General features: G+C 33.7%; 1 protein-coding gene across 10 annotated transcripts in view; it reads left to right on the top strand.

The window, feature by feature from the left end:
* Window positions 1–19296, top strand: part of PRPF40A (pre-mRNA processing factor 40 homolog A) — a 56124-nt gene that overhangs the window by 17160 nt on the left and 19668 nt on the right. For 6 of the 10 annotated variants that reach the window (XM_027588440.2, XM_027588445.2, XM_027588437.2 and 3 more), the window contains 5 exons: window positions 1420–1436; window positions 15429–15539; window positions 16977–17097; window positions 17332–17385; window positions 18939–18963. In XM_027588440.2, the coding sequence (XP_027444241.1) occupies window positions 1420–1436; window positions 15429–15539; window positions 16977–17097; window positions 17332–17385; window positions 18939–18963 (328 nt within the window). The remainder of the gene's footprint in view (window positions 1–1419; window positions 1437–15428; window positions 15540–16976; window positions 17098–17331; window positions 17386–18938; window positions 18964–19296) is intronic. The other 4 variants (XM_027588447.1, XM_027588446.1, XM_027588443.1 and 1 more) reach the window with 1 other exon arrangement.

The raw sequence follows: 19296 nt of genomic DNA, 5'->3' as shown, positions 1-19296 counted from the left end.
GGCTTAATCTCACGGCCCTGAGATCAAGAGTCAGACATTTAACTGACTGAGCCGCCTAGGCACCCCTAAAACATTTTTTGTTTTGAACATGGTTTGAAACATTTAAAATGCAGCATTTTCCTACAGGTTTATATGGGGGCATAATTGATCTTTTTAAGATGTTTCACAGATTTTTTTATTTAAGCTGAAATGATGTTCTGAAATACCTAGTATAATATTTTGCCTATTTAGATATCTAGAGCTGATTACTATTACCCTAAATAATCCTGGAACATTACCTTAAAATTTTTTTTAATGGAAGTATAATTGACATACAAAATCCTGTTAGCTTCAGATGTACAACATTGTGATTTGATAATTTTATACATTACAAAATGATCCCCACAATAAGTCTAGTTACCTATCCATCACCATCCAGAGTTATTACTATACGATTTTTTATGCTGTACATTACATTACCTTGACTTATTTTATAACTGGAAGTTTGTATCTCTTAATCCTGTTCACTTATTTTGCCCTCCCCACTTTGGTAACCAGCATTTTGTTTCCTGTATCCTGAGTGAGAAACAGACTCAAAATTTCTTCTTAATTACTTTTTAAATGCTTTGGTTTTACCAGCGATGTCCATAGTAGCCTCTTTTGATTGTTCTGTGTGTTTTAGTCCTTTTTTACATATAGTTCTTGTTTTCTTTTTCACACATAGTTTTAAGTTACTAGTTTCTAAAGTTGAAACTTACTCATTTGAACTTGGTGGCTAATGGGCGTTTTCCCTTATGGCTAGAGGGGTATTGATAATAATTTAGGACCGTACCATCTAATAGACTTTTACGCAATTAAGGAAATGTTCTGTAATCTGTAGTGTCCAGTAGAGTAGTCATTAGCCACATGTGATTCCTGAGTACTTGAAATTGGCTAGTGCAGAGGAGGAGCTGAATTTTTAGATTTTATTTAATTAAAAATTTTTAACAGGAACATGAGGTAGCTAATGGATATTGTATTGTACACCACAAGTCTGAAGTTTATATAGTTGAAGGTGCTGTAGATCTAAAGCATAGAATCTGAGGTCTGTGGCATTATTTTATTTCAGTAGTGTCGTAGAGAAAGGAATTAGTTAACATAGACACGTATAATAGCAAGAAGAGAAACAAAAGGCAAAGAATGTGAATACTTCTCCAGTGGGATCCAAGTGAATTTGCAGTTTAAAAGTTCAAAGTGCCACTTAATTCTGAAAATGCTTTGCACTGTATAGGTTTATTTTGTAAAAAAGAAAGCATGCACATAAATCATATAGAACAGTCTTAGGATATTTAGTGTGACAGGCTAAGGAGGAATAAATAGTATGAATAAATATTTTTAAAATGTTCACTCAAGGAGACCATGATTTATCACATTGTAAATATTGTTCCTTTATTTTTTTAGGTACAACATCTGGTGCAGTAAGTACCTCTGGAACATAATTATTTTATTATACTTCTTTAGCCTACAACATTGATCCTTATTTCTATTTTAAAGATTATCTGCTAACTTGAATCTTTTCCTTTCTTTTCTATGCCAAAGGTTGAAAAATTGTTTGATTTATCTTAAAATTTAATTTTGATGGGAATAATGAGAGAAAAAGGAATCAGATATATATCAGATTTTACAAAGATTTTAATTTTTCCCTCCTGGTACAATTAGAAGGGAAACAGAACCTATAGGTATACAGTAATTAACCTGATAATTTTCACATAAGGTTTACATTAGAAGGTACTCATATACAAAAATTTATGTACCCTTGTTTATTACTGTAAACCCAATGTAGACTTTCTAATATACAGAATTTAAAATACTTTGCTTGTACCTTTCCTAATGGTGTCAGAAAGACAAATACAGTATTCAGAATTGCTTGTTTTTCGTTGTTGGTTTTTTTTGTTGTTTTTTTGTTTGGTTGTGGTTTTTTGTTTCGTGGGTTTTTTTTTGCTCCTTAGGAAAGGAGAGAATGCTATTGCTATGCTGCATTTCTTTTTCTCCATACTTGATTTTTTAAGATAGTAGTTAGTTATTTTTGCTAATGTTTCTGTATATGGTGTTTTGTTATATATTTTTATTATGTTTGGGAAAATAATGTAAGTCTGAAAGCCTCACTTAAAGATGCTTATTTTTTGCTTATTGATAATAGCTATGCTCTTTGGCCTCAAGGTTGTCTTTGATTTTTTGTTTGTTTATTAATTCCTTAAAGATCAATGGAAAGAAGAGGGTGTTTTGTTTGTTTGTTTTGGGGGGGATAAGGGGGCAGGGTGAGAATCTTAAGCAGGCTCCACGCCCAGCATGCAGCCAGTGCAAGGCTCAGTCACACAATCCTGAGATCACAACCAGAGCCAAAATCAAGAGTCAACTGCTTAATCGACTGAACCACCCAGGCACCCTAGAAAAACGAGTTTATATGTATAATCTCATTTAATCAAAATAGTCCTAAGAGGTAGCTGTTATCCCCATATTATGGTTGGGGAAATGCAAAAAGCTGTGAACTGATTATAAATATGGGGGGAAAGACTTTTAATTGTGGACTCTATTTAAATGTTTTAAAGTTTCTTGTATCTTCTGCTTTAAAAGTTGAATGGTTATTAGGGGGGGCCTCATGGCTCAGTTCGTTGAGTGTCCAACTTCCACTCGGTTCATGATCCTCATGGTCATGAGATCCAACCCTGAGTTGGGATCTAAGCTTGGCGTGGAGTCTGCTTGAGATTCTCTCCCTTCTCCTCTGCCCCATCCCTGCTTGCATGCAGGATCTCTCTTTCTCTCTCAAATAAATAGATAAAATCTTTTTTTTTAAGATGATTTTTTTAATTTTTATTTTTATTTATTTATTTGACAGACAGCGAGAGAGGGAACACAAACGGGGAGTGGGAGAGGGAGAAGCGGGCTTCCCGCTGAGCAGGGAACCTGGTGGGGGGCTGAATCCCAGGACCCGGGGATCACAACCCAAGCCGAGGGCAGACGCTTAACCAACTGAGCCACCGAGGCGCCCCAATAAAAAAATTGTCTTTTTAAAGTTAAATAATTATAAAATATGTATGTGGTATTCTTCCATTATAAGTGCCTGTTTATATTTTTAACCAGTGATAGCTTCATGTTTCTTTCTGTTTATTTAAATAATGCAGGCTTGCTTGAGGGATTAAGAAGTAGACATAGTTAAAAAGAAGAAAGTAAAATTTCACCCTAATGCTTCCCACCTTGAGGGATTGACCACCGTGTTTTGGTTGTGTCAGTTGTTTGTCAAACCTTTTTTTTCCCAATTGAGGTTATATTTTTTTGTTAAGATTTTATTTATTTGAGAGAGGGAGAGAGCACACGCACATGAGCAGGTGGGGGGATGAGGGGAGGGATAAGCAGACTCCCTGCTGAGTGGGGCTGGATTCCAGGACCCTGGGATCATGACCTGAGCTGAAGGTAGATACTTAACAGACTGATCCACCCAGGTGCCCTGAAATATCTTTTTTTTTACAATATATTAAATTCATACATATTCTGGCATCTACTTCTGAGTTTTCTTTTCCATTGGTACATTTTTCATCCAGTATTGCACTTTTTTTTTTTTTTTTTAAACAGCTTTAATATTTAGTAAGGTGGTGCTTCTGGGTGGCTCAGTTGGTTAGGCAGCTGGCTCCTAATTTCACCTCAGGTCATGATCTCAGTCTCAGGCTCTGCGCTCAGCAGGGAGTCTGTTGGAGGATTCTCTCTGCTCCTCCCCCACGTTTGTTCTCTCTCTCTCCGTCTTTCTCTCTCATATAAATAAATAAATCTTTAAAAAAATATTTAGTAAGGCAAGTCTTCATGGTTTCTCTTTTCATTATATCCTTAGCTATTTTCAGATATTAGTATATGAATTCCAGTATCCCCCTCCAAAAATAATCTGTAAATATATACATACCCTGACACACTCAAAAGACAAAATTGTGTTTTTATCTGGGATTATATTTAATTCATTTCAGTTTTGGAAGAATTGACACTTTCTACTTTCCTATTAAATCTTCCCATCTAAAAATACTGTGTATTTGAAAACTTAATATTTGCTTTAATTCTTTTTAGATTTTGGGTACACAGGGGCGTCTGGGTGGCTCAGTTGGTTAAGCATCTGCCTTTGGCTCAGGTCATGGTCCTGGGGGTCCTGAGATTGAGGCCTGCATTGGGCTCCCTGCTCAGGTCCTGCTCTTCCTCCCTGCTCCTCCCTCCTCTTTGCCCCCCCACTCATGTGCACTCATGCTTGCACACTCTTATCTCTCTTTGTCTCTCAAGTAAATAAATAACATTAAAAAAAAAGATTTCTGATACACAAATTTGAGTTACTTAAACTCTACAGATTATGGTCACTGTCGTTGATCTTTGGAGGATTCCGCACATTTTTTCACTTTATGCTTCATCTTTACTCCCATCCCTACAGCACCCTCCCTAATGGGTGCTCACTTTGATATGTGCCCTAAGACATGCATGTATTGGGAAAAGACTGAAATTTTTTGTGTAGATATTGTTGTGTGTGTTTTTTTTCCTTTTTTCTTTACATATTTCATGTTTATTTTTTTGTTGAGGTGTAATTGACATAACATTTTAGATTGTACAGAATTATTTGGTATTTATATACATGGTAAAATGATCACAATAAATTTAGTTAACATCTGTCTGCATATGTAGTTACAGATCTTTTTCTCTTGTGGTGAGGACTTTTAAGATTTACTCTCATAACAACTTTGAAATATGCTGCACAGTATTAACTAGTCACCATGCTGTACATTACATCTCCATGACTTACTTATTTTATAACTTGAAATTTGTACCTTTTGACACTCTTCACCCATTTCAAACCCCCACCTGCAGTCTGTTCTCTATATCTGAGTTTGGACATGTGAGATAATACAGTACTTACCTTTCTCCATTTGACTTATTTCAGTTAGCACGATAGCACGATGCCTTCAAAGTCCCTCTGTGTTACTGCAAATGGCAAGATTTCATTCTTTTTATAGCTGAAGAATAGTTTTCTTCTGCATGCGTGTGTGTGTGTGTGTGTGTGTGTCTGTGTGTGTGTGTTCCACATCTTTATCCATTTATCCATCCAGGGACACCTAGGTTTTTTCTGTATCTTGGCTGTTGTAAATAAGGCTGCTATGAACCTGGGAGTACATCTATCTTTTTGAGTTACTGTTTTCATTTTCTTTGAATAAATACCCAAAAGTGGTATTGCTGGATTGTATGATAGTTCCATTTTTAATTTTTTGAGCAGCCTTCATATTGTTTTCCATAGGGACTATACTAGTTACGTTGTCACCAACAATGCATGAAGATTTCCTTTTCAGTGACACCCTCATAACACTTATTATCTGATTTTGATAATAAGCATTCCAACAAATATAAGGTGATACCACGTTGTGGTTTTGATTTGCATTTCCCCAATAGTGATGTTGAGCATCTTTTCATATGTCTGTTGGCCATCTGTATGTGTTCTCTGGAAAAATGTCTATTGAGATCCTCTGCCCATTTTTTAATCAGAGTATTCGGGGTTTTTTACTGTTGAGTTGTATGAGCTCATTATATATTTTGGATATTAACCCTTATATACATGATTTGCAGATATTTTTCTCCCATTCGATAGGTTGCTTTTTCCTTTTGTTGATTTCCTTTGTTGTGCCAGGAGGTTTTAATTTGATGTAGTCCACTTGTTTATTTTGCTTTTGTTGCCTTTGCTGTTCAGATCAGGTCCAATAAATCATTTCTAAGATTGATGGTCAAGGAGCTTTTACTGCCTATCTTTTTTTCTAGTTTTATGGTTTCAAGCTTTACATTCATGCCTGAATCCTTTTGGGTTAATTTTTGTGCATGATGGAAGACAGTAGTCTGGTTTCATTCTTTTGCATGTGGCTGTCCTTTCTTACATATTCCTGCCTCCTTTGTCATAAATCAACCATTTATGCATGAGTTCATTTCTGAGATCTTATTTCTGTTGTATGGATCTATATGTCTGTGTTTCTGCCAGGACTATACTTTTTGATTACAATACCTTGGTAGTATAGTTTGAAAGCAGGGAGCATGATGCCTCCCGTTTTGATTTTCAGATTGCTTTGGCTGTTCAGTCTTTTTGTGATTCCATCCAAATTTTAGGATTATGTGTTATATTTCTCTGAAAAGTGCCTTTGGAATTTTGATAGGGATTACATTGAGTCTGTAGATTGCTTTGGGTAGTATGGACATTGAACAATATTAATTTTTTTCAATCCATGAGCATGGAATGTCTTTCTATTTATTTATGTCTTTAATTTTTTTTTATTAGTGTCCTAGTTTTCACTTGTACAGATCTTTCACCTCCTTGGTTACATTTTTTCCTAGGTATTTTATTATTTTTGGTGCAATTGTAAATGGGATTTTTTTCCTTAATTTTTCTTTCTGATAGTTTGTTCATGTTGATAAATGCAACAGATTTTTGTATCCTACTTTATTGAATTTATTTGTAATAGGCTTTTCGGTGAAGTCTTCAGGTTTTTTTTATATATAATACATGTGTTTTCTGTAAATAGAGTTGTATTATCTTACTTTATAGCTTACCTGTTTTCCCTTTTAATGATGTGAATATTTTTATTGGTCTCTGTTTTCCTGCACAGTGTCTTTTAAAAAAAATTTTAATCCTTTTCAGGTGTCCAAGAAGATATTTTTGGTATTTTAATTGGAGTTGCATTGAATTTATAGATTGTGGGGGCATATTTATAATACTAAGTCATATCAGTGAACACGGTGGTCAGTTCTTTTGTGTCATTTTGTAATAGAGCTTAAATTTGAGTTTCGGCTCCTTTTTTTCTAATCTTTCAACTTTTACCGTCTCAGCCAGAACCTCCAGTACTATGGTGAGCAAGTAGCAGTGATGATAAGCTGGCATCATTACCTTTTTTTCTCTCTTAAAGGGATTATGTATTAAATTTCTCCATTTAATAGGATGTTTACTATAGCTTTTTGATAAACAGCCCTTATTAAGTTGACACTTCTTTTCCTGGTTTGCTGAGAGAGGTCATTATGAACTTTATTTATTTTTAGAGAGCGTGCATGTGTGCACACCAGAGTGGGGCAGGGGTGGGCGGGGAGACAGAGGAAGGGGAAGAGAGGAAATCTTAAGCAGGCTGGAGCCTGACACAGTGGCTCCATCATGACCTGAGCTGAAATCAGGAGTCAGATGCTTAACCGACTGAGCACCCTGGCGCCCCACGAACTTGATTTTAAAATTCTCCACTGCTTTTTTTCTTATCTACTGAGATGGTCATATTCTATTTCTTCTGTAGTCTGTTAATGTGCACGTACACAGATACATTTTCTGATATCTCATTTTTGCATTACTAAGGTGAAGTCTAGTTATTCATCAAGTGTGTTAAGGGTGTATATGTGTGCACACACGTATATTTAATTCCTTCAGAATTCAGTTTGCTAATATCTTATTTAGGTTGTTTGTCTCTGGGTAATAATCCTTCTCTTTCTGGTCCTTAAAACAATTTATATAAATGATGCAAAACTTATTTAACAGCTTGGTAGAACACAACTAAAAACTGTCTGGACCTAATATTTTTTGAGTATAGAGATTTTGGATAACTATTTGAATTTCTTTAGTGGTTATCGTGCTATTCCAGTTTTAAGTTTCTTCTTATGTTTTTCCATATATCTGTTTTGTTGAGGTTTAATAATTATTTAGCATAGAATTAGAATCCTATCATTGCCATTATTTTGTTTTTTGGAAGGGGTAACTGTTCGGTTTATTTCTGCTGTCATCTATTTCCTTCTCGGTTACTCTGTTGCCTTTTTTCTAGCTTCTTGAGTACTTAGCTCATGGTTGTTAGACATTTTTTTGTACTAAGTTAACTTTGTTGCTTAAGTTTTGACATAGAGGGTTTTCATTTAACTCAGGTCCCAATATTTTTTCTTTTTCCCTCATTTGATTTCTTTATTGAAAGGATATTGGGTAGTATGTTTTTCTTGGTTTCTAGATTTGGGATTTTTTTTAATTGGCTTTTTTAAGAGCAATTTTAGGTTAGTAGCACAATTGAACACAAAGTAGAGTTCCTTAATATTCCTTCCCCTTACAGCCTCCCCTACTATCAACATCTCCCACCAGGGTGTTAACATTTGTTACAATCAGTGATCCTACACTGACACATCATTATTACCCACAGTCCAGTTTACATTAGAGTTTATTCTGGTGTTATGTAGTCTGTGAGTTTTAACAAATGTTAATGACATGTATCATCATGATAGTGTGTACAGAATAATTTCACTACCCTGAAAATCTTCTGTGCTCCACCTGTTACTCTCTCTCCCCACCTCCACCCCTCGCCCCTAGCAACTACTGATCTTCTTACTGTCTACATAGTTTTACCTTTTCCTCAATGTCATATAGTTAGAATCATACAGTATGTAGCCTCTATAGACTGGCTTCATTCACTTAGTAACATACATTTAAGTTCCCTCCATTTTTTTTCATGGCTTAATAGTTTTTTTGGTACTGAATAATACAATCGTAACAATGATAATAGCAGTGAATAATATTTCATTATCTGGACTTGCCACAGTTCATTCACCTCCTGAAAGACATTGGAGTTTTGCTTCCAAGTTTTGGCAGTGAAACTCTTACAAACATTAGTGAGCAGATCTTTGGGTGGACATAAGTTTTGAATTCATTTGGGTAAATAACCAAGGAGCATGCTTGTTTGATCGTATGGTAAAAATGTATTTAGCTTTGTAAGAAGTTGCCACACTGCCTTCCAGAGTGGCTATCCTGTTTTGAATTCCCACCAGTAATAAAAAGGGGTTAATTTTAATTCGCAATTCTGTAATAATGTACAGCGTTAAGCACCTAGTCATGGGCTTATTTACCACCTGTATGTCTTTTTTGGTGAGGTATCTGTTCAGATCCTTTGACCATTTCTTAATTGGGTTGTTCATATTCTTTTTTTTTTTAGAGAGAGAGAAAGAGGTGGGGAGAGGGAGAAAGAGACTCTTAAGCAGGCTTCACACCCAGCACGGAACCCAATGCAGGACTTGATCTTAAAACCCTGAGATCATGACCTGAGCCGAAATCACATGTTGGACACTTAACCCACTGAGCCAGCCATGTGCCCCTAGATTGTTGATATTCTTCATGTTAAGTTTAAAGAGATCTTTGTAATATTGTGGATAACAGTTTTTTATTGGATGTGTCTTTTGCAGATTTTTTCTCCCAATTTGTGGCTTGTTTTTTCATTTTTTTTTTACTGTGTCTGGCAGAACAGAAGTTTTTAATGAAGTCCGGTCTGTCGGTTCTTCTTCCGTGAATCATGCCTCTGGGTGACTTTTTTTTTTTTTTTTTTTAAATAAAGTGAACTTTTTTGCATATTATCAGAAAGCAAGGGGGGAAAAAAAAGCACAGGCTCTGAAATGTTTATACTTTATTAAAGCTTCACTTATGTCTATTTTAAGATCAATTTTTAGGATTGTTTTGTGTGCTTTTAATTTAGTTATTTTGCTATTCTATTATATCTTGGTGTATTTTTCATCTGTTTGATTTACCTAAGAAGAGGAGTGTCTTAAAATCTTTAGCTTGAAAAGATGTCATCTTTTTCTCCCTGTATTTTTCTGTTGCTGTGCATTTCAAGGCTAAATTACTAAATGCATGTACGTTCAGATTTAAGTTTTTGGTCTGTTAACTTTTTATCCATATATAAGTCCCTTGTTCTCATTACAGTTTATATTTTACTTTCTAAAAACTTGATTTTTTTTTTCTAAAGATTTATTTATTTGACACAGAGAGAGAGCACAAGTAGGCAGAGGGAGAGGGAGAAGCAGGCTCCCCGCTGAGCAGGGAGCCAGATGTGGGGCTCAATCCCAGGATCCTGGGATCATGACCTGAGCTGAAGGCAGTCACTTAACCAACTGAGCTACCCAGGTGCCCCAAATAGGATTGTTTTCACATTTTTATTGCAAGCTATTGTCAATTCAAAGATTTTTGTATATTTATCTTAGATCCAGGTCTATTATACTCTTTTTGTTTTATTTCAACTAGACTTCATTTGAATCTTTAGCAATAAAGGTAAAAGAATTTATCTCTTTTCCAGATATACCAGTTTTATTTCATTTTATTGCTATTACATGTTTGTTGAAATACAGTGATTGTAGACTCACCCTTTTGGTCATGATTTTAATGGGAGCGGCCTTAGAATAATTTTTATTAGTTTTTAGTAATTGCCCTTTATCATTTAGGTGTTTTTCTTTTAGTTGTTGCTAGGATTTTTATTTTTATTTTTTTAATACTTCCAAACCATCATAATTTTTAGGATGTGATTTGATCATACCAGGTGTATTGGTGTGCTCCTGTGATTTTTTTTTTTCAGTTTGTTAATAGAAATAATTTCTTTCTTATAGATTTCTCAATATTAAACCACCCCAGCACTGCTACAATCAATTCTACTTGGTCAGAGTATATACATTGCAGGATTCTCTTGGCTAATGTTATATTTAAGCTTTTCAGATTTATATTCATAAGTAACATTACGTGCTTTTCTTTTTTGATACCTTTTTTTTTGAGTTTTATTATTAATAAAGAGCTTTTCATCTTTTCCTGTGACCTGAAACAAGGACATTGTAATTCTGTGTTCTTTAAAGCTTACGTGGTGTTCTGCTATGAAATTAATCTGGTTGGGTATCTTTCAGTTGCTTCTACAGTAATTGGGATATTCATGTATGATGTGTTTCTTCTAGGGCAAATTATAATAGTCTGAGGAAATGATTTCCTCTAGATTTTGGGAATTGTTTGCAAATTCGTGATTATGTTCTTCCTTAATTCTAATCTTATATTTTGGCTTTTTATTAATTTCCCTTATTTAGAGTAGTTCCTTATTTAGAATTTTTCTACCTATTTAGTGTTTAGATTTAGTCTTTTTTTTTTTGGTTTCATTCAGTTGAACTTACATGTTACTGCAGAAATACTCGTATGTATAAATGTTTACCTGATGTACATATGTTTATATAGTTTGAGTATTGAATTTATTCACAGCCCAATTGTTGACTAGCTTCTTGATAACTGAAAAGTATATTAGCTGTCTTGGTAAATATATATATATGCTTTTTTTCCTTTTATCAAGTCTTTTTTTCCTTTTAAATACTTTATATATTTTGCTGCTTTATCACAATGTCTCACTCTGTTTCAAACTGCATCTTAGACATTTTCTGTTATACTAAAAAACATCTCCATAAGATAAATCTACAGTATGAATGGACCCTAATTGAATGGTTTTCCTATGGGTGCATATTGAATTATCTCTAATTTTTCCTCATTACAAGTAATCCTGTGGAGAACCACTCTTGTACATCTTTGCAACTATGTAAATGGGGTTTTTGGAGTGAAATATCAGCATCAAGAGGTTGTTTGCATCTCTTTTGTTTATTTGCATTTTCAGTTTTGATGAGAACCAGTAAATTGGCAGCGAACCAATACTAATTCCATTCCAAACACTAGTGTGACAGTGTACATTTCTTCACATCCTTTTAACATTGTATACTAAGTCTTTAACTGTCACTTACCTGAAGAACAAAAAGTTTTCATTTAATGTATGCTTCCTTGATTTACTAATGAAGTTGAATTCTAATTATATTATCTGTATTGAGTTTTGTTAATGGTTATGTTTATTTTCCCATAAGATTGTCTTACTTGATTGTGGTAGATTTTTGTATATTAAGGATGATAGTTTTTTAATGCCTTACTTTGCAAATTTTTGCTTCCACTTTATCATTTATGAAAATGTTGACTTTTGGTTTATTACCCAGAACTGCCATTTGTGTTGACAGTAACTGTCACAGTAATACAATAATTTGGGGAAGTCTGTCATCTGTGACCTAAGTGCATAGTAATTCTAAAGCTCCAGTGCAAGGATTATCTCAATTGTTCCTGCAAGTCCTCAGAGCAAATAACTTACGGTTAAAAGCAATGTCCTGGTTTTGACCCATTCAGAATACACATCTAAGGCTTTGTCAGGTTTTCTCTGATTATGCAAGGGCAGTCTTAAGTATTTGATAGGCAGCAATTGTTTATTGCTCTGAAAGGTCTTGTGTTTTTTAAAGAGATAGTAATTTTTAGGAAAATAAGTTTTTCGAATAGACTTTGCTGTTTTCCATATTTAGTAAATACTTGTTTAAGTCATGTTTTAGCCTATGAAGACAGCTTTACAGTTGTTAATTATTGACATATCCATTAACATTTTATGCCATTTTGCATCTTATATTCAACATTCAAGATACATTTGTTTTTAAATTTTTCTTTTAAAATATTACTAGTTTTGGTGCTCACTTCGGCAGCACATATATTAAAATATTACTAGTTTTGGCCAGAAGCAAGATACAGTTTTATTTTAAGATGCAAATTAGATAGATTTTAAGGAAAAGGAGCAAAAATTTATCAGATAAATCATTTTTCTCCAGAATTGACTTCTATAAATAGAGTTGGTATATTAGTTAAAGGCATTAGTACGGAATTTATATTCCTATTTGAAATGATTCTGTTTCTCTTAATGCAAAGTGTTGGAGCCTTGCTCTTCAATAGGACCTTAGTGGGTGGGGCAGGACAATGTTGTAATGAACTCACTAGCCAGCTGTGTTACCTTGAGCATGTTCCTGTACTTTCTTGTGTTCCGTTTTCAGTTCTTATAAAGAGATAATAAATAGTATCTACCTGGTGGGATTATTAAAAGAATTAATTTGAGAATTGATGCAAAGCAATTAGCACAATGCTTACCACTCATTGGTAGATCAGGAATTTATGTGTCCTTATTGACAAGTAGACTGTTCTGAATATAGTATCCTTCACACAGCATTTGTGTGGGTAAAATGTGATCTTTAGAAGAAAATTTGAATTAATTCTAGTTTTATTTACTTCCCGAATGACTATGAGCAGGTTATTAACCCTCCTAAGGCTTGATTTTCTTATTTGAAAAATGGGGTTAGTGTTCATGCTGCTTTGCAGTGTAGTTAGTTGTAAGGCTTAAATAAAATAACTAGTGAATACTAAATTGCTTATTGTTTTACTGATTTGTACATTTCTCCTCTTTATCCCTATTATTTGGTCAAGTGTACCTTGTCCGTTTTTAATTCCATTTTCTCATGAGTTTATTTCTGGTGAACTTCCTCTTTTCTGAATGCCCTTTAGCAGATGTTACTTGGGAAGTTTAAATATAATTTTGGAACTTAACAGATTCCTTTTTAGTGCAGTCCTGAGATGCTATTGAGTTCATTTTTTTTTTAAATATGAAAGAAATATAGACCTCTGTCTACCTTAGCAGGATTTAATTTGTCAAATAAAGCAATACTCATACAGTTGAAGCTTTCATATATCTCTAAATCACATCATCTTTTGGTTAGATGTTAAAGTGGCAGCAAGCCAAATATTTTCCAGCAGTTACTATAATGTTTGCTCCAGAGAGATTGTAGTTGCCCTATCCTGCACACGGTGCTAGAACAAGTTAAAGAATTTAATATACTTTTTGAACTATCTTTCTATACCATGCAGATTCCACTTTGTAAATAGTGATATGAGAGGACTTAATCTGTATAAGAAGAGATAAACATTTTGTTATCAAACAGCTTAAATTTTATCAAGTTTTTTCTCTCAATTCTAATGGCTGTTTAAAATTCCTTCACATTAACTCCAATTTTCTTCTCAGAAGTTTTAGATAATAATCATCTTCCTCATCTACTTGTGTGAAAATCACATTAATTTGTGTTCTTAAGTCCCCTTTTCTTGTTCTCTATCCCCACCTTTTTTGCAAATGTTCCTTAAATCACTTAGCATATTTGCTTTGACCATTGAACATGTCTGAAATTGCGATTCATCCTATAATCCATTGTGTCTTATGATCTCCATTCTCCAGACAGCAGTTATGGCTTAGTTGTGCATGATTGAACAACAAAAAGTGCCAACATCAGAAGAATGAATGTCAGTGGTTTGAAAGAAAGTTCTAGAAGTAATGGCATGGCACTCTTAATCAGCTTAGGAATAAAATGATTGTGGTGAGAGAGTAGAAAAAGCAATGAAATGATATGTGTTGAGCCACATACCCAAAGCAGAAATCAAAAGTAGATATGTGCTATTTCTCAATAAAGTTAATAAGGAAGAAAAAAAAAGGTTACCTTTAAGTATGAACAGAAGATAGTTAAGAACAAGTACTGGTGGTTTGTGGTTTTTAGTTTTTTGTTTTTGTTTTAATGCTGCATTACCAATATTTTTGATAGCAAAGGGGATGAAACTGTGTGGAATATAATGGATGTTGGCAACTGTCATACACAAAATGGTCTCAATGTGAAGTTTAAGGAACAGCTGAACTATTTTATTTTATTTGCCTTTCTTTTTATTCAAAAAACTGAATTGTGATAAAAATCAGTGTCTTAAGAATATATCTTTCAGAAATGTAGCATAAAGTCTGAGTGTTAAAAAGCATGTGATAGTTCAAAGATGATTTTACTTTTTCTTTTTTAGAGATATTTACAGTGTTTTGTCTTAGATTTGAAGAAATGTGATATAGATCTTCTCTAATCCTCTTTCAAGCATACTTTGTTACTATCTGAATAATCTGGTACTTGGAACTGGACTTAATAACCTTTGATCTCATTCAGTAATTCATAATTCCTTGTAAAATTTTTTTTTAAACAACCTCTTTATTAAGGTATGATTGACTTATAAAACTGTACATGCTTAATGTGTACAACCAGATGATTTGGGGAATAAATGCATACCTGAGAAACTGTCACCACCAAGACCACAGACACCTATCACCTCTCAAATTTTCTTCCCACCCTCTTTATTATTATTTTATGTGTATATGTATGGGAACCTTGTAAAACTCTTAACCAGCATTTATTTGAGGCATCATGTTTATTGATGCCTGAGGTTTTACTAGCAACTTTTAGTGGGTTCTTAGTAGTTCTTCTAAGTCCAAGAGTGGACTTATATTCTGTATCAAACTAGTGTCACATAAAACTTTCTCACCCATCTTGTTTTGAGGCATTTGGATTCACATTTTATCCCTGTTAAATTTCACCTTGATTGTTAAATTTTGACTATCATCCAAAACCCATCCTTTGTAGTTTTGACAGCTGCATCTTTACGGCATGTCAGTCTAGAACTTTGTCTAACTTGATGTAAATATTCTCTGAATTCAAGTTGTTGAGTCATGATCAGTCCACCTATACAATAGCATCTACTTCATATATTTTAGCTGTAAGGCATAGCTAAGATAAACTATGTTGCACATAGATTATCTTTTGTGTGTTAGTTACAAAATTACCATTCTTAAGAGAAACGGTCCTATCCTTAAACTTGTGAGATACTTTGTAGAAGAGAGAGATTCTAAAACCTCAGTACTGTTAAATAACTGAAATCTTTTTGTAATTTTTTTCTTTAGAAATCAATGTGGACCGAGCATAAGTCACCTGATGGAAGGACTTACTACTACAATACTGAAACAAAACAGTCTACTTGGGAGAAACCAGATGATCTGAAAACACCTGCTGAGGTAAAAGTTTGAGGCTTTAAAATTAGGGATTGTTAAATAGATTGAGTCATGTTTTTCTTAGGATTTTATAGGTAATTGACTGTTAGAAGGCAGACCAATTTTGTTTACTGATTTTTGCCCCTGCTCAGTAAACCTTACCAGATGGCATCAAATTAAGAAGGATTAAAGAATAAATTGGAAGAGCAAAGGACAAGCGGGGGGAGCGGCAGAGAGAGGGAGAAGCAGGCTCCCCACTGAGCAAGGAACCTGATGCGGGACTTGATCCCAAGATGCTAGGATCATGACCTGAGTCAAAGGGAGACACTTAACCCACTGAGCCACCCAGGCATCCCTAAAATCCCATTTTAAACTGTTTTCCCTTTATAGCAAACCTAGGTGATTGCAAATGTCTTCCAGTGAATTCTTAAACATTTCCAGTGAGTTTGGGGTAATGGAGATGGAATTAAATTAAAAATATAAGTATCCTTCTGTTAGAGTGGGAAATTGTCTTTGTGGAAAAAGCCCCTGAAAGTATGTGTATTTTTGTGTTGCAAATTTTATCATTCACAGTATACAGTGTGGAAATTAGATTGAAGGACTAAACTGCGTAAGCTTTATTGCAAATGGTTTAATTAGGAACTCTGGAGTCCTAAGTAAGAGTTGATCTGGCATTTCAAGCCACACTTGAAGATTTTTCCAAGTTGGCAGCATATCTTTATTTTTCTCCCTCTTAATTAAGGAATTTGAGGATATAAAAATATTTTCCAGGCCACCACACTAAAATGCACAGCAGCACTTGGGATGGGAGGTTGGCATAGACTTAATTTTTTTTTTATCCCAGTACTGATATAGGTAGTTATTTCTTCCTTAAATATCATCACTAAGACACCGTCTAAATAGGAGTTTTCAGTAGCATTCTCATGCCACCCTAACCAGTTTTATATATTAGGTTTTAAATATATCATACTTATTGTTTCCTTACATAAGATAGTTCACATAGGTTTAATAAATTATTAGCCATAAAACTGATATCTAAGCATGGGTAAACCAGATTTTGCTTTTTCCCAGTTTTTATGTTTTTCCTACTTTTGTTAGTATTTGAGAAGTCTGTGAAACACATATGATAAATTTCACCTATGATGGGGGGTGTAAATGGCACCAGCAAATAGGATTTGAAATTTACTTAGACCTGGTTTTGAATCTTGCCTCTGCCCCTTAATTAGGTGTATTATCTTAAACAAGTTACTTTCTGTAAGTAACAGTATAAATTTGAAATAATAGTATGGATGTTGCAGTATTATTGCTAAGATTAATATAATATCACCTACTAAGTATTCTATAATTGGTGGCTTATCTTCAAAGCATTTGATTTGTACAGATTGATAATACTTAGTGAAACCGTAATGTGAATGATCAGTGATGCTAAATACATTACTGAGGATTTCTATCTCCCTTTAGCAACTTTTATCTAAATGTCCCTGGAAGGAATACAAATCTGACTCTGGAAAGCCTTACTATTATAATTCTCAAACAAAAGAATCCCGCTGGGCCAAACCTAAAGAACTTGAGGATCTTGAAGGTAACACAGAAAAAAATAATTTTTAATGTTACTTTTTTTAGATATCTATGTCATTCACATTGAAACAATCCTTCATAAATAGGATTGTTCAGACACAGGTCTTATTTTTAAAAAATGATTAGAACATTTTAAATGGTGTAACAGTTTTATGGGCTCTTATTTTCTTGTTGCTCTAGATATCAGTTCTATAGATTTTAAATAGATTTTTATTTGATTTGATTCCACTGAAACTAGGATACCAGAATACCATTGTTGCTGGAAGTCTTATTACAAAATCAAACCTGCATGGTGAGCTGCTTTGATAATTCATTTTCTGTCATTATTTAACATTTTTAAAGTATGTTACTAATGTTCACTAACCATGATTGGATAAATCTGCAGTGAGAAACCTCTAATTAAAAATTCATTAAAGGGTTATATTATAAATGAGCTTGTGACTTTTAAAATTATACTTTGATTTAAAAAAAATTAATTTACCATTGGAAAATTGAATAAGGACATCATGTACAATAATTCTAAATACAACGGGTGTGTGTTGGTACATATGTGCAATATGTGACTTAACCCATATAGCAGATAGCAGAGAGCCTTGAGTTCAGTTTAAATTTTTTTATTATCAGACTATACATTTAATGCTGTTATTATTTTAGCACAACATTGCAAAATAGCCTTTATGTTACGGGACAATTAAACAAAATGCCATGCTTTACTTACAGAGGGAGTATTTTTCATTATCCTCAACTATTCAGAATAATCCTGAGAACCTGGAAATACTACCTTATTAATATGAAACCCAATTCTTCAAAGAGCAGAGATTAGAGTGAGAATTGAAAATTTAGTGCTTTTACTCTCGCTTCTAATAGAATCTGGTATCATAAATTATCGATTTAGAAGCAGATTTTTAGAAATGGGGCTAATAAAGTAGTCTGCAGTGTGGAATGACATCTGACAGTAAAGAGAATAAAAATTGCCTAAAAGAACAGTGGTCTTCAGTCTACTTACCTTTTTCTTGTGTCACATAATTAGCTTAGATCATCATTGTATCTGAAAAATATGTTAATTTATGTTAGTAATGAAGACTCCTTTAGTATGTTTTGTCAGACATCCTAAACATACTTTCAGAAATCGTTTCCATTAAAGGGGGTTAAGTTTTTAAAATACTTTCATAAAGTTCAGCTTTGTTATCACTTACGTGGACCACCATTCCCTAAAGATGCTGAATATTTTTGTTACCCATAAAGAAAAATTTAATTGGAAAAAAAGCTGAAATATTGAATGCAAATCTTTAAAGCTCTTTAAATTTCTACACTAGCATTGGCTAATAATAATATTATAGATAGGTAGATTCCCATTTTATTCATGTAAGAAATATCAAGCTCATTTCTGATATAACCCTACTACAAAACAGTTGGTGTGTATAACTGTCTATCTACCTGTCAATGCTAGTATATTGTGCTGGAATTTCATGATATGAATTTGGTCTCATTTTGAATTTGGTATCTTAGAAAAAAAAATCAGTTAGTTTTACCCTTGGGGAAAATACTGTTTTAATCCAGAATTATACAGATATTTTCAGAGAGTTTTTGCAATAGCCAGCAGCCTTTGGGAAAGGAGCAGTGTGCAGAGAAACTTTCCTAAAAACTGCTATTGTTTAAATTTGTCTTCATTCTTTAATTGCTACCCTGCAACTTTGGAGCACGAATTTGCTCAAGTTTGTTTTTTTGGATGGCAAATTAAATCTTACTGTATGAAACTTCTGTTTATCTCCCTTTAATGTTTGTTTTCAGTGATTGTATTTAAAAACCATGTCATATGTAACTTTGCTTTTTTCTCTTTAATAGCAATGATCAAAGCTGAAGAAAGCAGGTAAGCAATTTTGGGCGTCAGTACAATTTACAAATTTGGTATCTCCTGTATATAGCATTCTTGCTTTAACTATTTGCTTTATAGTATAAATAGTATTTAACATGTCGGGCCTGATGGTTTGATGTCCTTGGAGATTGGGGGCAGGAGAAGGATATTTACTCAACATATACAAATGACACTTTACTAGACAGTGATTGTTGGAGTTTGGATTGCATCCTTTGAGTTAAGAAGGCTGTGTTGTAGAAAAGTTCAAAATTTGGTTTGATTTAATTTGGGAATGGATGAAGTATATATGTCTTCCTGTATTCAGGTTTCCCTTTTAATATATGAAAT

Source organism: Zalophus californianus, chromosome 3 (genome assembly GCF_009762305.2).
Source record: "Zalophus californianus isolate mZalCal1 chromosome 3, mZalCal1.pri.v2, whole genome shotgun sequence".
NCBI lineage: Eukaryota > Metazoa > Chordata > Mammalia > Carnivora > Otariidae > Zalophus > Zalophus californianus.
The sequence above is the reverse complement of the archived record's forward strand: the minus strand, read 5'-3'. Positions and strand labels throughout refer to the sequence as shown.